General features: G+C 39.1%; 1 protein-coding gene and 1 long non-coding RNA gene across 3 annotated transcripts in view; both read right to left on the bottom strand.

The window, feature by feature from the left end:
• Positions 1 to 816: 816 nt before the first annotated feature.
• LOC134323256 (uncharacterized) overlaps positions 817 to 25549 on the bottom strand; it is a 39265-nt gene continuing 14532 nt past the window's right edge. Inside the window, exon 2 of one of the 2 annotated variants that reach the window (XR_010014034.1) lies at positions 817 to 907. Coding sequence is in view for 1 of the 2 variants with exons in the window: in XM_063004708.1 (XP_062860778.1) it covers positions 4791 to 5693 (903 nt within the window). In the remaining variant the exon portion in view is untranslated. Of the gene's footprint in view, positions 908 to 4316; positions 5833 to 25549 lie in introns of those variants that run through there. The other variant, XM_063004708.1, reaches the window with a different exon arrangement.
• LOC134323182 (uncharacterized) lies at positions 975 to 2922 on the bottom strand. Its single transcript, XR_010014024.1, has 2 exons — positions 2766 to 2922; positions 975 to 1454 (listed from the first exon to the last, which is right to left on the bottom strand). It is a non-coding gene; the product is annotated as an uncharacterized LOC134323182 (long non-coding RNA).

Genomic DNA, 25549 nt, shown 5'->3' with positions numbered 1-25549 from the left:
ATATCATGTGGTCAGATGAAACCAAAATGGAACTTTTTGGTAAAAACTCAACTCGTCGTGTTTGGAGGAAGAAGAATGCTGAGTTGCATCCCAAGAACACCATACCTACTGTGAAGCATGGGGGTGGAAACATCATGCTTTGGGGCTGTTTTTCTGCAAAGGGGACAGGACGACTGATCCGTGTTAAGGGAAGAATGAACAGGGCCATGTATCGTAGGATTTTAAGCCAAAACCTCCTTACTTACAGACTTACAGGAAACGTCTGACCTCTGTCATTGCCAACAAAGGTTATGTTACAAAGTATTGAGTTGAACTTTTGTTATTGACCAAATACTTATTTTCCACCATAATTTACAAATAAATTCTTTAAAAATCCTACAATGTGATTTCCTGGATTTTTTTCCCTCATTTTGTCTCTCATAGTTGAAGTGTACCTATGATGAAAATCAGACCTCTCTCATCTTTCTAAGTAGGAGAACTTGCACAATCAGTGGCTGACTAAATACTTTTTGGCCACACTGTAGATGATGCTGTCCACTACCGGTGGAAAATTCAGTAATGAACAAAGATCCATATTTATATTTACAAAGCCTGATTCTGAAACCATGACTCAACTGTTTCATAATGGCATGTCCAATATGCAAACAGTCTTTACAAAATGTAAGATAAATGCTTGCATCATTTTTATTATTAATAAATGATTTGGCACTTGGGTGGCACAGCAGTCTACCGCTAGCCCACCACTGCTGAGATCCTTAGGTGTGCTTTCTGTCAGCCAGGCGTCTACACAGACATGATTGACTATGTCTGAGATGGGGGATGGCCAAAGTCCTGCAATGGATTAGTGCCCCAGAGTATTCCTGCCTTGTTCCCAGTGTTGTCCAATGAATCCGGAGCTGCCAAGACCCTGACCAGGACAAAGAGGTTGATGAAAAAGCAAATAAATGTAGAATAATCGATATAATAGATAGTAATAATAGTCAAGTCAAGTCAACTTTATTTATATAGCGCTTTTTACAACAGACATTGTCTCAAAGCAACTTTACAAAATCCAGGACCAACAGATACAAAAAACCCCTGTTGAGCAAGCCGAGGGCGACTGTGGCAAGGAAAAACTTCCTGAAAATTACAGGAAGAAACCTTGAGAGGAACCAGACTCAGCAGGGCCCATCCTTCTTGGGTGGCCAGGAGGATACTTTAAATAAATACACGATTTACACAGAGCATACGAACACAGAATTAAATGATCTAAAAGTTATAACTGGTAATAAATAGATAAATAATAATAGAGTTGTTCTTCGCTGTAGTCTTCAATAATGTCTGTAGTGATTTCTTGTCATTCTTGGTGCAATTACTCCAGACCAGTCACATCCGGCAGGAGCAGCATAGTTGTCACGGCAGTCTCGACTTTAATCCTTAACCTCGGCGGGTGAACAGGTTTCCATCAGAACGCCCTCGGGGTAAAACAATAGAGAATGTAGTTAATAATGTACAATGCTAGTTGAGTAAAACAGTTTTACAGAGAGTTTTAGACTCCAGCAGCCCTAATTATTACAGCATAACTAAAAGGGAGAGCGAGCAGGTAACAAGGTCATGAAGGCTTTCACAGGACATCAGCGCCCACCTCTCCTACCCAAACCTGAGTGATCGGACAAGAGAGGCAGGACGACAGCAACCCAACATCCCTGATCACCACAAGTTTCTATGACAAGAACCCCCAAGCTCTGCGCCTTTGTCTATACTAATCAAAAGCCTGAGAAAATAAATATGTTTTCAGTCTAGACTTAAACATTGAGACTGTGTCCGAATCCCGAATAGAGGCAGGAAGATTATTCCAGAGTTGTGGAGCTTTGTAAGAAAATGCTCTTCCACCAGCTGTGGTCTTTTTAATTCTAGGAACTATAAGTAACCCTGCATCTTGTGAACGAAGTGGACGCGCTGGATTGTAGTGATTAATAAGTTCACTCAGATACTGTGGAGCCAGACCATGTAGCACTTTATAGGTTAGTAAAAGTATTTTGTAATCAATGCGGAATTTAACTGGCAGCCAGTGTAGAGATGATAGAACAGGACTGATATGATCAAATTTTTTAGTTCTAGTTAGCACCCGAGCTGCTGAATTTTGAACTAACTGGAGTTTGTTTATGGATCTACCAGAGCATCGAGTTAGAAGAGCATTACAATAATCTAACCGAGAAGTTATAAACGCATGGATCAGTTTTTCAGCGTCATTAACAGATAGTATATTTCTTATTTTAGAGATATTACGCAAATGATAGAAAGCAACTCTAGTAATATTATATAACTAGTGTGACACCCAAGTTTTTTACATCTGGGCTGGGAGTAACAGAGAAAGTGTTTAGGTTTAGCACCAGGTTAGACAACTTGTCTCTTGCAGCTTTAGAGCCAACAAGTAAAACCTCAGTTTTATCTGAATTAAGTAAAAGAAAATTACACGACATCCAGTTTTTTATGTCGTTTACACAATCTTCTATCTTACTGATTGTGTTAGTATCATTTGGTTTGGCTGATATATACAGCTGTGTGTCATCTGCATAGCAGTGAAATTTTATGCCATGTTTATGAATAATTTCACTTAGTGGAAGCATATAGAGTGTAAATAATAGCGGTCCAAGTACCGACCCCTGTGGAACACCACACTTTACTTTTGTAGTTTCCGAGCATTTATTATTTACATAAACAAATTGCGAGCGGTCAGTCAGATATGATTGAAACCAAGAGAGTGCGAGTCCTTTAACACCTACTGTATTTTCTAGCCTCTCCAGTAAAATGTTATGATCGACCGTATCAAACGCTGCGCTAAGATCTAATAGAACAAGAAAAGAGACACATCCATTATCAGAAGACATTAACAACTCGTTAACTACTCTAATTAATGCGGTTTCCGTACTATGATTGGGTCTAAATCCTGATTGAAATTTTTCATGAATACAATTTTCATTCAAATAAGAGCATAACTGTTTGGAAACGACTTTTTCTAATATTTTAGAGACAAAAGGTAGGTTTGAAATTGGCCTATAATTAGCTAGTACATGTGGATCAAGATTAGGTTTTTTAATCAGGGGTTTAATAACGGCACTTTTAAACAATTTAGGTACGTACCCAAGGCTAAGGGATGCATTGATTAATGTAAGCAGGGGCTCTACAATAGCTGGGAGTAAATCTTTAAGTAAACGAGTTGGAACTGGATCGAGTATACACGATGATGACTTCAATGATTTAATCAACATAGTTAGTTCATTTTGGGAGATTGGATTAAAGGAATTTAGTTGGATTAACTCGTTACTATTTTCACCAATGCTGCTCGGAGTGAGTCCATACTTAACATTGGCAACTGACACACTTTGACTCTGAAGTCGTATTTTTTCTATCTTGTCATTAAAGAATTTTAAAAAATCATCGCTGGTACAGTCAGGCGGTATATTAGATTCAGTTTCATTGACGTTTTTAGTTAATTTAGATACTGTCTCGAAAAGGAATCTGGGATTGTTTTTATTTTTCTCTATTAGGGACGAATAATATAAAGATTTAGCTTTTATAAGTGCATGTTTATACTCAGTTAGAGCATCTTTCCAAGCAATCTTATACACCTCCAGTGTAGTGTGACGCCACTTGCGTTCTAATTTCCGTGCTGCTTGTTTAAGTGCGCATGTGTGGTCATTGTACCAAGGAGCAAGTTTTTTCTCCCTAATCAGTTTAGTTTTGAGTGGGGCTACGTTATCTAAGGTTGTGCGCAGTACGGTTTCTAGGTTTTGAGTTGCCTGATCTAGTTCTTTAGGTTCCGATGCTGGTATATTTGGTAATTCTGGTAGGCAGTTTATGAACACTGCTGCAGTTGCAGATGTAATAGTGCGCTTACATTTAAAACGATGTGGTTGCTGTATATTATTGGACAGGGACACTTCATAAATTAGTAGGGAGTGATCAGAAATTAAGTCATTCTGTGGTACAATTTCCAGGTTGTCTATGTTTATACCATAAGTAAGTATTAAATCTAAGGTATGTTTACAGCGGTGAGTGGGTCCTGTTACATTTTGGGTGATGCCTAAGGACTCTAAAATAGAATCAAATGCAATTTTGAGTGGATTACACTTATCCTCATAATGAATATTAAAGTCACCAACAATTAAAGCTTTCTTAGTTGATAAGACTAGTCTAGAAAGAAAATCGGCAAATTCGTTAAGAAATTCTGAGTAAGGACCAGGAGGTCGATAAACAGTAACCAGTTTAAACATACTAGTTTTATCAGATGAACATTTATTGGTTATGTCAGAGATAAGAACTTCAAACGAGTTTGTTATGGGAGATGATTTTACAGTAAGACCTATGTCTTTATCATAAATTGTGGCTGTTCCTCCACCACGACCGCTAAGACGTGGCTTATGTTCATAACTGTAACCCGGAGGAGATGCTTCATTTAAACTTAGATACTCATCAGGTCTAGCCCAGGTCTCGGTTAAACAAAGTGCACTAAGACTATTATCTGTAATTATTTCATTTACAATTACTGTTTTGCATGCAAGTGACCTGATGTTTAGAAGTCCTAACTTTAGTTTAACTTTACTAGGGTTTTCATGATGCTCATTTAGATTAATTTTAATTAAGTTCTTATGACATACTTTTTGATTTTGTTTTGGCTTACACCTGCCACGGTAAACAGACACAGTCTCAATGGTTTGTGACCTAAGGATTCCAGGTGATGTCCGATGGCGACTCGCAGACAGTTGGTTAGGCCTGTTTGTCTGCTGCCTGGTCTTGGCTCTGGATAGTCATTTAACACTATCTGCCGCTACACTAACGCGGTGGTAAAGCCTGTCACCTATGCTGCAAGAAATGCGAGCAGCACCCTCCCACGTGGGGTGGACACCATCCCGCTTCAAAAGACCAGGCCTTCCCTCAAAGGTGGACCAGTTATCTACAAAATCAATGCAGTTTTCTGAGCACCATTTAGACATCCAGCGGTTCAGCGACAACAACCTGCTGTAGGTTTCGCCACTGGGTCGAATCGGTAAGGGGCCAGAGCACACTACTGCCTCAGACATCGACCTAGCTAACTCACACACCTCTTTAACATTACTCTTAGTAACCTCAGACTGCCGTAAACGAATATCATTAGTGCCGACGTGGATAACAATCTTCGAAAATCTACGATTAGCATTAGCCAGCACTTTTAGATTTGCTCTGATGTCAGGCGCCCTGGCCCCCGGAATACAAGTGACTATGGTTGCTGGTGTCTCTATGGGGGTTGCAATACGCACGTGTCGGAGCTGAGAATCTCCTATAACCAGAGCACTTACATTAACAGGCTTCTCAGCGGGTGGCTCACTGAGTGGGGAAAACCTGTTGGACACGTGCAACTGAGATGGTCGGTGCTTTGCCCTACGACTATGTCGCCGAGATGTCACCCAGTCGCCCCAGTCCGGCTCTAATGCCGGAGTCTGGGGTTCTATACCTGAACTGCTGGCATTCGGGACTGCTACAGCTGAATCTAAGCCCTCACTAGTAGTAGTCTGTTCTAACGCCCGAATGCGCCCTTCTAACACTGAAATCTTCTCCGTCAGACTAACAACTAATCTACACTTATCACATATAAAGTTATCACTAAACACGGAGAAGGAATAACTGAACATGTTGCACTCGGAACATGGATATAAAGCTCCTGCTGGGGCCATTATAACAAAGAAATATACTTAGCTTTAGAAGATGAGTTGAAGTTGATGAGTTGATGATGTTTATGTTGGTTTCACCGGCGCTTCTGCTGGTAGTCACAGAAAACCGGCTTTAATTCCGGACGAAACAGGCGATGATGAGCTGGAATACAAAAACCAACAACCAAACAACACAAACGCGCTTCGTTCGGATAAAATGGCTGTAATTCTAAAGGAAAACGGTGTTTATGCGCTCATGTACAAAACAAATAAACAAAACGCGGTTCCTACAGACAGAAAACGGTTTTAACTACCCACAAAACAAAGATGTTTAAGCGCTGAACTACAAAAACAAACAAACACAAACGCGCTTTGTTTCCGACAAAACCGGCTGTAATTCTAAAGGAAAACAGTGTTTATGTGCTGGTGTACAAAACAAATAAACAGAATGCGCTTCCTACGAACAGAAAACGGCTTTAACTCTCCACAAAGTAAATATGTTTAAGCGCTAAAATACAAAAACAAACACAAACGTGCTTCGTGCGGACAGAAAGCGGTTTTAATTCTGGATGAATAATATGTTTATGCACTGAATTACAAAACAAACTAAAACCGGCTTCGTTCGGATGCCGGTAGCAGAAGTTTTCACAAGCACGGATTTACGTTAGTAAACAAGCGTAAACACAAGCGCTTTTTTACGATAGACAAAATAACACTCTATATCAACTACGCGCGAGTAGAACAAATAATGGATCCTGCAAATAAAAAATAAAGCAGCAACCAAGCATACACACCAACAAATATCCATTTTCATCATTGCTAATGACAACACATAATTAAACAAGCAAACTGTCCTTGATAACCATATTGTTTTTGGCTTTTAAAAAGGACAAGCTGTCATGATCCGTTTATGGGCTTTTTATTTATTTATAACATAACGTTGTCATCATTCTGATGTTGAATGCAGTACCACCCAGGCACACAGGCGCACAGCACCACACACTCCATCTACTCACTCATTCACTCACATCCAGAGACAATTTAATACAGCCAATCTACAATCCCAATTAGAAAAAGTTGAGACAGTATGGAAAATGGAAATAAAAAATTGCAGTGTTTCTTACAAATTTCTTTGACTTTTATTTCATTTAAGGCAGTATGAACCTGAGATATTTCATGTTTTGTCTGGTCAACTTCATTATATTTGTTAATATACATTAATGTTTGCATTTTAGGCCTGTAACACAATCCACACCAAAGTTTGAGATGGTAAAGCATTTAACAGTTTGTAATGTTGCCAATTCCTTCTCACAACACTGAAAAGACATTTTGGCACCAAGTATACCAAGTGATTTAGTGTTTACATCTTAAGGTGTGTAACAGTACAGGGTTGTTGTCATCTCATTTTTTGTTTAAAAATTCTCCACCCATTCTCTATTGGGGACAGGTCAGGACTGCAGGCAGGCCAGTCTAGTACCTGTACCTTCTTCTTCCCTAGCTATGCCTTGTAATGTGAGCAGCAAATGGTTTTGCATTGTCTTGTTAAAAATGCATGGACAATACACATTTCCACTATGTAATGGTCCATCCCAGATGTCTCAGAGCCCAAAGGACTCAACGCTGTTTCTGGACATGGTTAACATAAGGCTTCTTTTTTGCACAGTAAAGTTTTAAGTGGCATTTGTGAATGTAACTCTGTGTTGTAGTGCTTAACAAAGGTTTGCCAAAGTAATCCCTTGCTGATGTGGTTATATCAGCTGTTGATGAATGACATGGCCTTTGCTCTTTATGCAAAATTTCTCAAAATTTCTTAAGTCGTTTAATGATATTATGCACTTTTTTTTTTACATCATTACTTGCCCTAAATTGCTCCAGTCCCAACTTTTTTTAAATGTGTTGCAGGCCTGAAATGCAGGAATGGAGGTATATTAACAAATAAAATAAAGTTGACCAGACAAAATATGAAATATCTCAGGTTCATACCGTCTGCAATTAAATAAAAGTCGAAGTAAATGTACACTGCATTTTTATTTGCATTTTCCATACTGTCCCAACTTTATCTGATTTTGGGTTATACAGTCAAGCCGGAAAGTCTGCACACCCCTTTCACCTTCTCTAAGTTTTATTACATGACAGACTCATTCTATAATAGATTGAGTTCTTTTTTTTGCCTTAAACATCTACACCCCATCACCAATAGTTACGAAGTGAAAACAGGGTTTAGAAAATATGCAATTTTATTTTACTGACAAAAATGGTTTATTTAGGGGTTACATATCTGTACACACCCTTATACTAATACTTGGTTGATGCACCTTTGGCAGCAATTACAGCTTCAACGCATCTTGGGAAAGAAGCTATGAGCTTGGCACACTTGTTTCTGGACATTTTTGCCCATTCCTCTTGGCATATTCTTGCAAGCTCCATCAGGTTGGATAGGATTCAGGTCTGGGCTCTGGCTGGGCCACTCAAGGACATTCACAGACTTTCTCTGAAGCCACTCCTTTGTTCTCTTGGCTGTGTGCTTTGGGTCATTCTCATGTTGGAAGGTAAACCTTCACCCCAGTCTGAGGTTCAGAGCGCTCTGGAGCAGGTTTTCTTCAAGGATCTCGGTGTACTTAGCTGCATTCATCTTTCCCTCTATCAGGACTAGTCGCCCCGGTCCCGCTGCTGAAAAACATCCCCACATCATGATGCTGCCACCACCATCCTTCACTGTAGGGATGGCATTAGACAGGTGATGATTCCTTCAGACATGACGCTTGGTATTCAGGCCAGAAAGCTCAATTTTGGTTTAATCAGACCAGAGAATCTTGTTTCTCAGGGTTTGAGAGTCCTCTAGGTGTCTTTTGGCAAACTCCGAGGAGGCTTTCATGTGCCTTTTACTAAGGAGTGGCTTCCATCTGGTCACTCTACCATAAAGGCGTGATTTGTGAAGAGCTGCCTGGATGGTTGATCTTTTGATCAACACCAGCTCAGACTGAAGAAGTCATTCGGATTGAGTGACGAAACGTATCTCTACAACAAACTTGTGTCCAGATGAACTGATTCAACTTTGTGGATCTTCTGATAGGTTCTCCCATCTCCACAGGGATACGCTGGAGCTCTGTTAGAGTGGCCCTCGGGTTCCTGCTCGCCTCCCTGGCCAAGGCCCGTCTTCCCCGATCGCTCATTTTGGCAGGGCGGCCAGGTCTAGGAACATTTTTAGTGGTTCCAAACTTCTTCCTTTTATGAATGATGGTGGCCACTGTGCTCTTTGTGACCTGTAAAGCTGCAGCAATTTTTCTGTACCCTTCTCCAGATATATGCTTTGACACAATCCTGTTTCTGAGGTCTGCAGATAATTCCTTTGACCCCATGGCTCTGATATGCACTGTCAACTGTGGGACCTTATATAAGCAAATGTTGGCAATCCACGATCATGTCCAATCAATTGAATTTACCACAGGTGGACTCCAGTTAAACTGTAGAAACATCTCAAGCAGTATCAGTGAAAAAAGCACCAAAACGTGGAGAAGGTGAAAGGGGAGTGCAGACTTTCCGGCTTGACTGTACCTACAAAGACTGCAGGGAAAGATCTGAACTCAGGCCATTGAAAACCTAATGCTGTTCAGCTCCCAAATGACCTGCTAAGCCACTGTGCTGCTCTGTGTAGAAAATTACTTAATGACTAAACACTATTTAAAAATCCATTTTATTATCCCTCTAAAAACATATTAAGGATGGAAGATGGACCAAATACAGTGTACATGTTAAGAAACAAAATGCAAAAATATAAAATTATGTGGCATCAAGGAGACGTTTACATACATGTAAAATTAAATGCTGAAAAGCCAATATATAGACAATTTAGTAGCAGGGGAAAGGTTCCAAGACATGGACAAGTGCCTGAAACTGTAGATAAAAATGACCCCTATATTTAATTTATATAAGCCCTACATATTTTTCCAATACATAGACACCTATAATGAAGTTTAATTTATAAAGTAGTCACAATAAGATATTAGCAGCAATAACTGATAGTAAAACATTTTACAACATTTTACCAAACGCAGCATACAATTTTTTTCCTTCATAAATTAATGGAAGCACTTCACGTCTTTGTCTTAATTGAACTCTCAGCATCCCTATTTTGGAGCCATATTATTAAGTACAAACACTAACTGGAGAAGTTGAAACAATTGTTTATCCTCTCAAACCTTTATTTAACTTACAAAAAATCACTGACCAATTCGTTTTTATTTTATTTCATTTTTACTACCACTTTATCCTGGTCAGGGTGAGTCTTTCCCAGAATCACTGAGCGCAATGAAGTAACACACCCTGAACAGGATGCCAATCCATTGCCAGGCATCAGTCATTTCCCCTAAGACACAGCCAATCATGTCAGTCTATAGATGTCCGATCGGCTGATCGCACCGCTGGGGATTTAAATCCTGGATTACGAAGGTAGTATGCTAGTGTAATTTATCGCTGCACCAGCCGAGCATCTAGACCAGGGGTCACCAACACGGTGCACATTCCAAAATAGCACTAGTGACTATGGAGCTCTGCCTAAAAATTATATTTGTGTTGCTGTTCTTTTTGAATCAATAACACTTGCATTGATGTAGATTTCAAAATGACAATACTGAATATAAAATGTAAAAAACAAAACTGATGTTTATGTGAGCTCTTATCTTGTCTGGGTGCGGAGTTTTTAACCGTGCGCATAACGCTGAGACAAGCGAGCTATGCATGCGCAGCTACGATACGGAGCGAGATACGAGTTTTACCATGAAAAGATAATAATAAAAAACACAAGTAAAGCGAAAAAAAACTTAATATTTTCACAATGATTGGGAGGAATGTGGAGAGACACTTCAGTACGTGTTACAGAAACTTCCCTGTACATCGCAGATTTTGTTTAAAATCGTACATAACTGATAAAAAACATGATTTGTTCTAAAATGTTGTAAAGGTCATAAGTACAAACAGGACAGTATTTACTGCGGTAAAGTTTAATATTCAACATTCGTTTAACATTCGATCATTTCGATCTTTATAAATGGTTGAAAAAACACCTAGTAGGCAACATACTACAAAAACTATTTTATGGTAATTTTAAGATTACATGTATTTATTTACAGAAAGATTATAATGAAACCGTTTATCAAGCTCCCACTTCAGCTAACGAGTTAGGGACCGTCATCAAACTAACAGAAAAACGTAGGAGACGTTTACTCTGCACTTATTACAGACAAATAAATCCATTAAAGTCTTGTAATGATTTGATGGATTAATGTCAAACTATTTTTATACAAACACATTAAATACTACAAACCATATTTTTTCAAAATAACGTTTGTATTTATTTTCCATTATTTTAAAGTATCAATTAAGTATGGAAAAATTAGTCAAAAAATGTATAATGGAGATGAATAAATCTATAAAGATCTCAACAATTTTTTATATACAAACAATCAATTTTCCTCACCTACTAAAACCCTTGTTTTTAAATTAATTTTTATATTTATTTTATAATAATTTATTGTGCAAATAAGTAAATATATTAAAATCTTGTATAATTTCATGAATTAATGTCAAACTATTTTTATATACAAAATTAATGTCCCTTACCTCCTACAAACCTTGTTTTAAAAAAAAAAATCATTTTATATTTATTTTATATTAAAATATAATAAAGATCAGTAAATCCATAATAAGTGTGATCATTTGTAAAAAAAAAAAAAAAAAAAAAAAAAAAAAAGTGATTTTCATCAAAATGCTACATATGTGCTCATTCATACAAAACTGTCAAGACAGATATTTACAAAAGTATCAAAGATGTGATAGCTCTGACAGATTTAGATTAATAGAGATAAATAATGTTACATGTTGAAATATGTTTCCTACCATGGTAAATCGTTAATAATTATTCTGAGGAATCATTAACATTAACATATGATCAGATAGCCTCTTCATATATATGAATATTGATAATAATAATAATAATATCATTAAAGGTGAACCATGCAACTTTATGTTATTCAGGAAGTTTGTATCACCAAGTAGCCCTTCGCATTATTCAGTAGCCTTGAAGTAGCTCTCGGTCTAGAAAAGGTTGGTGACCCCTGATCTAGACCAACTTAATTGTATCTTTTAAATAGAAACTAATAGGAATTTGATACCTGCAGTACACTTAAAAGAGCAGGAGCAGTTAACACAAAAAGGTTTGTAAAAAAAAGTTATTTGAACACTACAGCACTGCAATATTGTAACAGTTGATCTGAACATTAAGACACTACCATGACTAAGTGCTAGTAGCATGAACAGTGTGGTTATGCTGGGCAAAGATGATTTGCAGAATGATTTAAACACACTACACCGATCAGCCACCTCCTTGTTTCTACACTAACTGTCCATTTTATCAGCTCCACTTACCATATAGAAGCACTTTGTAGTTCTACAATTACTGACTGTAGTCCATCTGTTTCTCTGCATGCTTTGTTACCCCTCTTTCATGCTGTTCGTCTATGGTCAGGACCCCCACAGGACCACCACAGAGCAGGTATTATTTGGGTGGTGGATGATTCTCAGTACTGCAGTGACACTGACATGGTGGTGGTGTGTTAGTGTGTGTTGTGCTGGTATGAGTGGATCAGACACAGCAGCGCTGCTGGAGTTTTTAAACACCTCACTGTCACTGCTGGACTGAGAATAGTCCACCAACCAAAAATATCCAGCCAACAGCTTCCCGTGGGTAGTGTCCTGTGACCACTGATGAAGGTCTAGAAGATGACCAACTCAAACAGCAGCAATAGATGAGCGATCGTCTCTGACTTTACATCTACAAGGTGGACCAACTAGGTAGGAGTGTCTAATAGAGTGGACAGTGAGTGGACATGGTATTTAAAAACTCCAGCAGCGCTGCTGTGTCTGATCCACTCATACCAGCACAACACACACTAACACACCCCCACTCAGTGTCACTGCAGTGCTGAGAATCATCCACCACCCAAAAAATACCTCATCTGTGTTGGTCCTGTGGGGGTCCTGACCATTAAAGAACAGGGTAAAAGCAGGCTAAGAAAGTATGTAGAGAAATAGATGGACTACAGTACAGTGATTGTAGAACTACAAAGTGCTTCCATATGGTAAATAGAGCTGATAAAATGGACAGTGAGTGTAGAAACAAGGAGGTGGTTTTAATGTTATGGCTGATCAATGTATAAAGATGGGCACACAATTTATTCCATAAATTACTTATTTCTGGAATTTTTCATTTCATATTTTCAAACTCTAATTAACTGCAGTGGGTAATGGCACACTATATTAGGTATACCTTTATATACCATTTAATACATGCATTTATTGCTTATTTTATAAGCTATACCTACCATACACATTGTGCATGAAAAAAATAGTTATAGTCTCTAACTGAACACCTACAGTGCTAACTGGGTACATGTTCCCATTAAAAAGGCCAGTAAGATTAAACCGTGTTTAAAAATCCAACAATGTCGCACCTTAGACACTCATACCAGTACAACACACTACCCAGTAGTCACTGAGAATGGTTCAACATCCAAAAATCATCTGGTCACGTTTGGTCCTATATGGGGTCACTTTTGATAAACAAATGGTGTCCAAGTGGGTGACAAAGTGTAAAATTCAACAGATCAGCTACAGTCAGTAAATGTATACTTACAAACCTCAGTGTAAAAAAAACAATTTGGAAGGAAAAATTTTGAAAGTCAAAATGAGGAAATACTTCCTTTAACCTATTCTCTAAATCTAAGATTTACACGTTTCCCCTCTACTATCAGTGCAAAACTAATGCTGCTTGCTTCAAAGGGACTAACAGTATTACAGAAAGCAAGCATGGAGCCGTCTCGCTTCAGCCGTCTGGAGGCATGAACAGTTGAGTGAGCAGTCAGTTAAGTGTGATAAACAGAAAGTGACAGCCAGATTAATTTTTTCTTGTCCTCCTCAAAACACCTCTGAAGCAGAAACAACAACACAGATTTGCTTTCAACTGTTTTTTAATCACCTCATAAAAACCTCAACAATATTTAAATTCCCTGTAATAACAGGATATTTACTATTCTAACAATTATACAATAGCCTTATTTATTTAGAAGCTATTATCGATGTGCTCTAATTATAATTAGTTAATTTTATCATTTTTATTTATCTACACATGCTGCTCAAGCACTGCACTCAGAAAATGAATAGAAAGCTGGTGTGACGTTGGCCTGACAGAAGAGGCAGGACACACGCAAAACATCGGTGAACTTTTCTTTAGAGTTTGTCCAAGAAGCATAATTTATGTCTGTAGCTGGGTTCAGGTAACAGGCAGACAAGGTTAACACAAATGCATAATCAACATCCAAAAACCAGGCACAGGTCCAAACCAGGAGATGACTACTTGAAGAACCATTAGAAAAGGATACAAGAACAAATAACAGGACCAGGAAAAATGAATCAGAAACACAGGAACAAGAACTAGAATCAAGAACATGAATCCAGAATGCTTTGTACATGTACAGGGTGTCCCAGAATGAACTGACATTTAAATTTTTTAATTAAACACGTTTTTAATTTAAACAATAATTATGTTTTTGCTTTATTTAAAAGTAAAGACATGGAGGTTATGTATGAAACAAAACATCTGACAAATGACCCCCTTGACCGTGGCAGCACATGTTCACTCTTTTGATGAAATTTCAGCAATGTTGTGTCGAATTTCTTCTTTGAGGTCCTCAATGGATTGTGGTTTGTTGGTGTACACTTTATCCTTAAGATAACCCCAAAGAAAGAAGTCTAACGGCGTTAAGTCAAATGATCTTGGCGGCCAATTCACATCACCATTTTTAATGTGAATTTTTACCATTTCTATGTGTTGTTCGATTGTGTACCTTTTCATGATTTAACCTCAACGTTTAATTAAAAAATGTCTAACTCAGGTTTTGTCGCGAAAAAATGGAGGCAAATTTAAAATGTCAGTTCATTTTGGGACACCCTGTATAAGATAACTATACTTGGCCTGGAACAAACGTAACCGAAGAGGTACTTACATACACACGAATTAGCCAGACAACAGCAAACAGGTAATTACAATGAACATACAACAAATCAAAAACCAGAGGCGAAGACGCAGACGTGAAGGACATGGCATATTGCTGTGGGAATGGTAACGCTAGAGGGGAGACAATAAATTCTCTCCTATTCATTAACATGTACACCAACACCATCAAGGACAGTTGATGAAAACTGATCTATGTGCAAAACGCTAAATCAAGCAAGCTGGCCAGACCAGAGACGGTGACTCGAGTCTGTGACACAGCGACTTCAGACTCGGACTCGTTTCAAATGACTCGAACTCGACTCGTGACTCGCAAAAAATGACTTGTGGATATATACAGTGTATCACAAAAGTGAGTACACCCCTCACATTTCTGCAGATATTTAAGTATATCTTTTCATGGGACAACACTGACAAAATGACACTTTGACACAATGAAAAGTAGTCTGTGTGCAGCTTATATAACAGTGTAAATTTATTCTTCCCTCAAAATAACTCAATATACAGCCATTAATGTCTAAACCACCGGCAACAAAAGTGAGTACACCCCTTAGTGAAAGTTCCTGAAGTGTCAATATTTTGTGTGGCCACCATTATTTCCCAGAACTGCCTTAACTCTCCTGGGCATGGAGTTTACCAGAGCTTCACAGGTTGCCACTGGAATGCTTTTCCACTCCTCCATGACGACATCACGGAGCTGGCGGATATTCGAGACTTTGCGCTCCTCCACCTTCCGCTTGAGGATGCCTCAAAGATGTTCTATTGGGTTTAGGTCTGGAGACATGCTTGGCCAGTCCATCACCTTTACCCTCAGCCTCTTCAATAAAGCAGTGGTCGTCTTAGAGGTGTGTTTGGGGTCATTATCATGCTGGAACACTGCCCTGCGACCCAGTATCCGGAGGAAGGGGATCATGCTCTGCTTCAGTATTTCACAGTACATATTGGAGTTCATGTGTCCCTCAATGAAATGTAACTCCCCAACACCTGCTGCACCCATGCAGCCCCAGACCATGGCATTCCCACCACCATGCTTGACTGTAGGCATGACACACTTATCTTTGTACTCCTCACCTGATTGCCGCCACACATGCTTGAGACCATCTGAACCAAACAAATTAATCTTGGTCTCATCAGACCATAGGACATGGTTCCAGTAATCCATGTCCTTTGTTGACATGTCTTCAGCAAACTGTTTGCGGGCTTTCTTGTGTAGAGACTTCAGAAGAGGCTTCCTTCTGGGGTGACAGCCATGCAGACCAATTTGATGTAGTGTGCGGCGTATGGTCTGAGCACTGACAGGCTGACCCCCCATCTTTTCAATCTCTGCAGCAATGCTGACAGCACTCTTGCGCCTATCTTTCAAAGACAGCAGTTGGATGTGACGCTGAGCACGTGCACTCAGCTTCTTTGGACGACCAACGCGAGGTCTGTTCTGAGTGGACCCTGCTCTTTTAAAACACTGGATGATCTTGGCCACTGTGCTGCAGCTCAGTTTCAGGGTGTTGGCAATCTTCTTGTAGCCTTGGCCATCTTCATGTAGCGCAACAATTCATCTTTTAAGATCCTCAGAGCGTTCTTTGCCATGAGGTGCCATGTTGGAACTTTCAGTGACCAGTATGAGAGAGTGTGAGAGCTGTACTACTAAATTGAACACACCTGCTCCCTATGCACACCTGAGACCTAGTAACACTAACAAATCACATGACATTTTGGAAGGAAAATGACAAGCAGTGCTCAATTTGGACATTTAGGGGTGTAGTCTCTTAGGGGTGTACTCACTTTTGTTGCCGGTGGTTTAGACATTAATGGCTGTATATTGAGTTATTTTGAGGGAATAATAAATTTACACTGTTGTATAAGCTGCACACAGACTACTTTTCATTGTGTCAAAGTGTCATTTTGTCAGTGTTGTCCCATGAAAAGATATACTTAAATATCTGAAGAAATGTGAGGGGTGTACTCACTTTTGTGATACACTGTATATATATATATATATATATATATATATATATATATATATATATATATATATATATATTAGGGCTGTCGTTAATCGCGATAAACGCGTTAAAATTTTAATCGTGATTGAAAAAATTAATCAAGATTAAAAATTTTTATCGAACTATTTTTATTTGGCATATACCTGTTTGTCTCTGTGGTAATTAACTGTATTTCAGATGAATTAGGATGTAAAGCGCATGAACTGTCCGATGATAAACTACTTTTAGCGGTTTTCACTTTTTTTACGTGTTAATAAAAAGATGAATGAAATCACGCGACCTCTGTAACGAGTATTTCCATTGGCTGCTAGAGCTGTCCATCAAAACCGTGTAGCTCCGCCTCCTCCCCCTTCGGTAAAAAGTGAAACTCTGTGTGATGTTTCATCTCTACAGTTTATTCAGCTTATTCTATCACATGGTTATAAACATGATTTATATTTGTGATGTTTGTAGTTCTCTAAAAACACATTCGTATCTGATATTTATATGGACTAAGCATTTACATGGACTGTTTTAATTAACACTTTTTTATATAGCTACAGTCAAATTAAATGGTAATTTAGAACAGCATTTCCCAGTATTCTTTCTGCACAAACACAGTATTAAAGGGTTTTCTTAATAGATCATATCTGTGTTTTGATGCTTTATTGATGCCTTATATTAGATCAAAACATTATGGTTGGTGCACCTGTTTTTAGTGTCAGGGTCATGAACAGGAAAAGATCCTCACTTTTGTCAGATAATGTGCTTTCTACAATGAATTTAGACGTAATAATTTTATCATGTTTTATGAATGTTTTATTGGTAAACACGTTCTTGCAATAACAATGTGCATAACTGTTCAAATTTTGCTTAATTATTAGTTTTCGATTAATTGAGATGAATACATATACGTATAATTAGGGCTGTCACACGATTAAACATTTTAATCGAGATTAATTTTGTTCTTTAATCGCGATTAATCTCGATAAAAATGTTTAATCGTGTGACAGCCCTAATATATACTGTATATATACTGTATATATACAGTGTATCACAAAAGTGAGTACACCCCTCACATTTCTGCAAATATTTTATTATATCTTTTCATGGGACAACACTATAGAAATAAAACTTGGATATAACTTAGAGTAGTCAGTGTACAGCTTGTATAGCAGTGTAGATTTACTGTCTTCTGAAAATAACTCAACACACAGCCATTAATGTCTAAATGGCTGGCAACATAAGTGAGTACACCCCACAGTGAACATGTCCAAATTGTGCCCAAAGTGTCAATATTTTGTGTGACCACCATTATTATCCAGCACTGCCTTAACCCTCCTGGGCATGAAATTCACCAGAGCTGCACAGGTTGCTACTGGAATCCTCTTCCACTCCTCCATGATGACATCATGGAGCTGGTGGATGTTAGACACCTTGAACTCCTCCACCTTCCACTTGAGGATGCGCCACAGGTGCTCAATTGGGTTTAGTCCATCACCTTTACCTTCAGCTTCCTCAGCAAGGCAGTTGTCATCTTGGAGGTTGTGTTTGGGGTCGTTATCGTGTTGGAAAACTGCCATGAGGCCCAGTTTTCGAAGGGAGGGGATCATGCTCTGTTTAAAAATGTCACAGTACATGTTCGAATTCATGTTTCCCTCAATGAACTGCAGCTCCCCAGTGCCAGCAACACTCATGCAGCCCAAGCCCATGATGCTACCACCACCATGCTTGACTGTAGGCAAGATACAGTTGTCTTGGTACTTCTCACCAGGGCGCCGTCACACATGCTGGACACCATCTGAGCCAAACAAGTTTATCTTGGTCTCGTCAGACCACAGGGCATTCCAGTAATCCATGTTCTTGGACTGCTTGTCTTCAGCAAACTGTTTGCGGGCTTTCTTGTGCGTCAGCTTCCTTCTGGGATGACGACCATGCAGACCGAGTTGATGCAGTGTGCGGCGTATGGTCTGAGCACTGACAGGCTGACCTCCCACGTCTTCAACCTCTGCAGCAATGCTGGCAGCACTCATGTGTCTATTTTTTAAAGCCAACCTCTGGATATGACGCCGAACACGTGGACTCAACTTCTTTGGTCGACCCTGGCGAAGCCTGTTCCGAGTGGAACCTGTCCTGGAAAACCGCTGTATGACCTTGGCCACCATGCTGTAGCTCAGTTTCAGGGTGTTAGCAATCTTCTTATAGCCCAGGCCATCTTTGTGAAGAGCAACAATTCTATTTCTCACATCCTCAGAGAGTTCTTTGCCATGAGGTGCCATGTTAAATATCCAGTGGCCAGTATGAGAGAATTGTACCCAAAACACCAAATTTAACAGCCCTGCTCCTCATTTACACCTGGGACCTTGACACATGACACCAGGGAGGGACAACGACACATTTGGGCACAATTTGGACATGTTCACTGTGGGGTGTAGTCACTTATGTTGCCAGCTATTTAGACATTAATGGCTGTGTGTTGAGTTATTTTCTGTACACTGACTACTCTAAGTTATATCCAAGTTTCATGTATATAGTGTTGTCCCATGAAAAGATATAATGAAATATTTGCAGAAATGTGAGGGGTGTACTCACTTTTGTGATACACTGTATATATATATATATATATATATATATATATATATATATATATATATATATATATATATATATATATATATATATATATATATACAACCCCTGGCAAAAATTATGGAATCACCACTCTTGGAAGATGTTCTGTCAATTGTTTAATTTTGTAGAAAAAAAATTAATCACAGACATGCCACAAAACTATCATTTTTCAAAATGTCAACCTTCTGGCATTAAGAAACAATAAAAAAAGAAACAAATATAATAGTTGTGGTCAGTCACAATTGCTTTTTTTAGATCAAGTAGAGGAAAAAAATATGGAATCACTCAAATCTGAGGAAAAAATTATGGAATCACTCTGTAATTTGCAGTTTAAAAACAAAACATCTGCAGCAGATTAGATTTGCTAATTATTCTTCAGTTTAAAAAGAGTGCTTACACCTCGGAGAGCTGTTGCACAAAGCAGATTGTCATGAATCATGGTTCCAACACAAGATATGTCAGTTGAAACAAATGAGAGGATTATAAAACTCCTTCAAGAAGATAAATCATTGTGGAATGTCGCAAAAGATGTTGGTTGTTCCCAGTAAGCTGTGTTTAAAATCTGGACCAAGTACAAACAAAATGGGAAGGTTGTAAAAGGGAAGCATACTGGTAGACCAAGTAAGACATCAAAGCATCAAGATAGAAAACTTAAAGCAATATGTCTTGAAAACAGAAAATGCACAACAAAACAAATGAGAAACAAGTGGCCGGAAAGTGGAGTCAATGTCTGTGACTGAACTGTAAGAAATCACCTAAAAGAAATGGGATTTACATACAGAAAAGCCAAACAAAAGCCACCATTAACACCTAAAAAGAAAAGAACAAGGTTAAAGTAGGCTAAAGAAAAGCAATCGTGGACTGGATAAAAGTGATCTTCAGTGATGAATCGCGAATCTGCATTGGGCAAGGTGATGATGCTGGAACTTTTGTTTGGTGTCTGTCCAATGAAATTTATGAAGATAACTGCCTAAAGAAAACATGTTAATTTCCACAGTTGTTGATGATATGGGCCTGCATGTCGGGTAAAGGCACAGGGGAGATGGTCTTCAATAAATGCCAAAGTCCACATTGAAATTTTGGACGCTTTTCTTATTCCATCAGTTGAAAGGATGTTTGGTGATGATGACTTCATTTTTCAAGATGATAATGCATCTTGCCATAGGGCAAAGGACGTGAAAACTTTCCTTCAAGAAAACATATAATGTCAATGGCATGGCCTGCAAATAGTCCGGATCTCAATCCATTTGAAAATCTCTGGTGGAAATTGAAGAAAATGGTCAATGACAAGGTTCCAACCTGCAAAGCTGATCTGGCAACAGCAAGAGACAGTTGAAGGCAGATTGATGAAGAATACTGTCATTAGTTAACTCCATGCCTCAGAGAGTTTAAACCATTATAAAAGCCAGAGGTGGTGCAACAAAGTAATAATGGTGCAGTGTTTTCTAATGATTCCATAATTTTTTCCTCAGATTTGAGTGATTCCATATTTTTTTCCTCTACTTGATCTAAAAAAAAGCAATTGTGACTGACCACAACTATTATATTTGTTTCTTTTTTTATTGTTTCTTAATGCCAGAGGGTTGACAGTTTGAGAAATGATAGTTTTGTGGCATGTCTGTGATTTTTTTTTTTTTCTACAAAATTAAACAATTGAAAGAACATCTTCCAAGAGTGGTGATTCCATAATTTTTGCCAGGGGTTGTATATACAGTATATATATATATATATATATATATATATATATATATATATATATATATATATATATATGATCCGACATCATATGATCATGTCCTTTTCTGCTTTCTAATAACGCTCCGGCCATCTTAACCCGCAATGCACGCAATGGGTAAATGTTCCAGCCAGCTTCCGTCGTAGTGATGAAACGTCGCTCCCTACTTAAAGTGGTGGAATACCCTACGTAGTGCACATCACAGTAACAGATAATGTGAATGGAACGCACCTACAGAATTGGCACTAATGATTTTAAGAACCACTTTCTAAACCAATCAGACCTTCTGATTTAAATTTTTAGTAAGGAACGCTGTTATTTGCATGTATTTAGTTTGCAGCGTCACACAGATGATGTGGGAAAAGTTTGGAGGTTTTTAATTATAAGCACATTTACAAAAAAACTGATTATATTCCTAAAGGGACACACGGTTATAAATGTAATAGCATCTGGAACAACATAAGCTAAGGTAAGCAGTATTATGGATTTTTTGCTGTGTTTGGGATTTTGGCCGCTGTGCCGTAATTTGCAATGAAAACAAAACGTTAGTTTAAGCTTTTAACTAGTAACTAGGAAAGTAAAGGCACTAAGAAAAACAGCAAAATACAGTCGCTAATCTGTTGTTTTTTATCTGAACTTACATATTATTTGTTTATTTCTACGCTACACTTCAAATATATGTTTTGTGTATATTATATTGACTCGTGACTTGACTCGAACTCTAGCCTAAAGACCAGTGACTTCACTCAAACTCTAGCCTAAAGACTCGTGACTCGAATTGGACTCGTATTTTGTGACTTGTGAACATCTCTGGGCCAGACAGACCATTTTAAAACAGATTTCGCTTAATATTATTTTATTTAGAAAGTAAAAATCTCCTACTATTTGCATCAAAGCTTTATGTCCAACATGATTAAATGTGGTCTCATAACCATACAAAACTGCTAGACATAGTTTGATTTGTGAATTATAAAATGTAATAATCTTTTTTTATGCATTTTAGCCTCTTTCTTTTAATTTAGCATAGCAAATCCGCTGCTGGGGACCCCAATGGCATCCAAGGACGGTGTAGATCACCTGAGGGTGTATATTCTTATATAACTATAACTATAACTATAACTATATATATATATATATATATATATACATACAGGGGTTGGACAAAATAACTGAAACACCTGGTTTTAGACCACAATAATTTATTAGTATGGTGTAGGGCCTCCTTTTGCGACCAATACAGCGTCAATTCGTCTTGGAAATGACATATACAAGTCCTGCACAGTGGTCAGAGAGATTTTAAGCCATTCTTCTTGCAGGATAGTGGCCAGGTCACTACGTGATGCTGGTGGAGGAAAACGTTTCCTGACTCGCTTCTCCAAAACACCCCAAAGTGGCTCAATAATATTTAGATCTGGTGACTGTGCAGGCCATGGGAGATGTTCAACTTCACTTTCATGTTCATCAAACCAATCTTTCACCAGTCTTGCTGTGTGTATTGGTGCATTGTCATCCTGATACACGGCACCGCCATTGGATGCACATGGTCCTCCAGAATGGTTCGGTAGTCCTTGGCAGTGACGTGCCCATCTAGCACAAGTATTGGGCCAAGGGAATGCCATGATATGGCAGCCCAAACCATCACTGATCCACCCCCATGCTTCACTCTGGGCATGCAACAGTCTGGGTGGTACGCTTCTTTGGGGCTTCTCCACACCGTAACTCTCCCGGATGTGGGGAAAACAGTAAAGGTGGACTCATCAGAGAACAATACATGTTTCACATTGTCCACAGCCCAAGATTTGCGCTCCTTGCACCATTGAAACCGACGTTTGGCATTGGCACGAGTGACCAAAGGTTTGGCTATAGCAGCTCGGCCGTGTATATTGACCCTGTGGAGCTGCCGAAGGACAGTTCTGGTGGAAACAGGAGAGTTGAGGTGCACATTTAATTTTGCCGTGATTTGGGCAGCCGTGGTTTTATGTTTTTTGGATACAATCCGGGTTAGCACCCGAACATCCCTTTCAGACAGCTTCCTTTTGCGTCCACAGTTAATCCTGTTGGATGTGGTTTGTCCTTCTTGGTGGTATGCTGACATTACCCTGGATACCGTGGCTCTTGATACATCACAAAGACTTGCTGTCTTGGTCACAGATGCGCCAGCAAGACGTGCACCAACAATTTGTCCTCTTTTGAACTCTGGTATGTCACCCATAATGTTGTGTGCATTGCAATATTTTGAGCAAAACTGTGCTCTTACCCTGCTAATTGAACCTTCACACTCTGCTCTTACTGGTGCAATGTGCAATTAATGAAGATTGGCCACCAAACTGGTCCAATTTAGCCATGAAACCTCCCACACTAAAATGACAGGTGTTTCAGTTATTTTGTCTAACCCCTGTATATATATACAGTGTATCACAAAAGTGAGTACACCCCTCACATTTCTGCAGATATTTAAGTATATCTTTTCATGGGACAACACTGACAAAATGACACTTTGACACAATGAAAAGTAGTCTGTGTGCAGCTTATATAACAGTGCAAATTTATTCTTCCCTCAAAATAACTCAATATACAGCCATTAATGTCTAAACCACCAGCAACAAAAGTGAGTACACCCCTAAGAGACTACACCCCTAAATGTTCAAATTGAGCACTGCTTGTCATTTTTCCTCCAAAATGTCATGTGATTTGTTAGTGTTACTAGGTCTCAGGTGTGCATAGGGAGCAGGTGTGTTCAATTTAATAGTACAGCTCTCACACTCTCTCATACTGGTCACTGAAAGTTCCAACATGGCACCTCATGGCAAAGAACTCTCTGAGGATCTTAAAAGACGAATTGTTGCACTACATGAAGATGGCCAAGGCTACAAGAAGATTGCCAACACCCTGAAACTGAGCTGCAGCACAGTGGCCAAGATCATCCAGCGTTTTAAAAGAGAAGGGTCCACTCAGAACAGACCTCGCGTTGGTCGTCCAAAGAAGCTGAGTGCACGTGCTCAGCGTCACATCCAACTGCTGTCTTTGAAAGATAGGCGCAGGAGTGCTGTCAGCATTGCTGCAGAGATTGAAAAGGTGGGGGGTCAGCCTGTCAGTGCTCAGACCATACGCCGCACACTACATCAAATTGGTCTGCATTGCTGTCACCCCAGAAGGAAGCCTTTTCTGAAGTCTCTACACAAGAAAGCCCGCAAACAGTTTGCTGAAGACATGTCAACAAAGGACATGGATTACTGGAACCATGTCCTATGGTCTGATGAGACCAAGATTAATTTGTTTGGTTCAGATGGTCTCAAGCATGTGTGGCGGCAATCAGGTGAGGAGTACAAAGATAAGTGTGTCATGCCTACAGTCAAGCATGGTGGTGGGAATGCCATGGTCTGGGGCTGCATGAGTGCAGCAGGTGTTGGGGAGTTACATTTCATTGAGGGACACATGAACTCCAATATGTACTGTGAAATACTGAAGCAGAGCATGATCCCCTCCCTCCGGAAACTGGGTCGCAGGGCAGTGTTCCAGCATGATAATGACCCCAAACACACCTCTAAGACGACCACTGCTTTATTGAAGAGGCTGAGGGTAAAGGTGATGGACTGGCCAAGCATGTCTCCAGACCTAAACCCAATAGAACATCTTTGGGGCATCCTCAAGCGGAAGGTGGAGGAGCGCAAAGTCTCGAATATCCGCCAGCTCCGTGATGTCGTCATGGAGGAGTGGAAAAGCATTCCAGTGGCAACCTGTGAAGCTCTGGTAAACTCCATGCCCAGGAGAGTTAAGGCAGTTCTGGGAAATAATGGTGGCCACACAAAATATTGACACTTCAGGAACTTTCACTAAGGGGTGTACTCACTTTTGTTGCCGGTGGTTTAGACATTAATGGCTGTATATTGAGTTATTTTGAGGGAAGAATAAATTTACACTGTTATATAAGCTGCACACAGACTACTTTTCATTGTGTCAAAGTGTCATTTTGTCAGTGTTGTCCCATGAAAAGATATACTTAAATATCTGCAGAAATGTGAGGGGTGTACTCACTTTTGTGATACACTATATATATATATATATATATAAGATTACTATATATATATATATTACTGTTTTGCAAAGATTTTCTATTTGAAATTAATAATGTAACATATGGTGCTCAGGTGGGGTAGTAGCCTATTATGCTAGCCCACCAGAGCTGAGATCAGGGATTGATTCTTAGTGGTGGTATCAGCCGACTGGGCATCTACTTAAACATGTCTGTGGGTGGGTAAGGGATGGCCAAAGCCCTGTGTTTATACTCTTTTTACTGCTCAGTGTTTATTTGTGAAACTAGACCCGTATAATGCAATAAGAATGAAAAAATTATGTAACTCCATGCGAGAAACCCTATTCAACAGTGATCTTTCACAGCTCTTGCAATATGCTAGAGAACTTAGCGTTAATTGAAATCTGCAGTCTGCACGTCTTTGGCCACCCGAGA

This window comes from Trichomycterus rosablanca, chromosome 11, assembly GCF_030014385.1.
Source record: "Trichomycterus rosablanca isolate fTriRos1 chromosome 11, fTriRos1.hap1, whole genome shotgun sequence".
In the NCBI taxonomy this organism is placed as follows: domain Eukaryota; kingdom Metazoa; phylum Chordata; class Actinopteri; order Siluriformes; family Trichomycteridae; genus Trichomycterus; species Trichomycterus rosablanca.
This window is presented reverse-complemented; position numbering and strand designations above follow the sequence as displayed.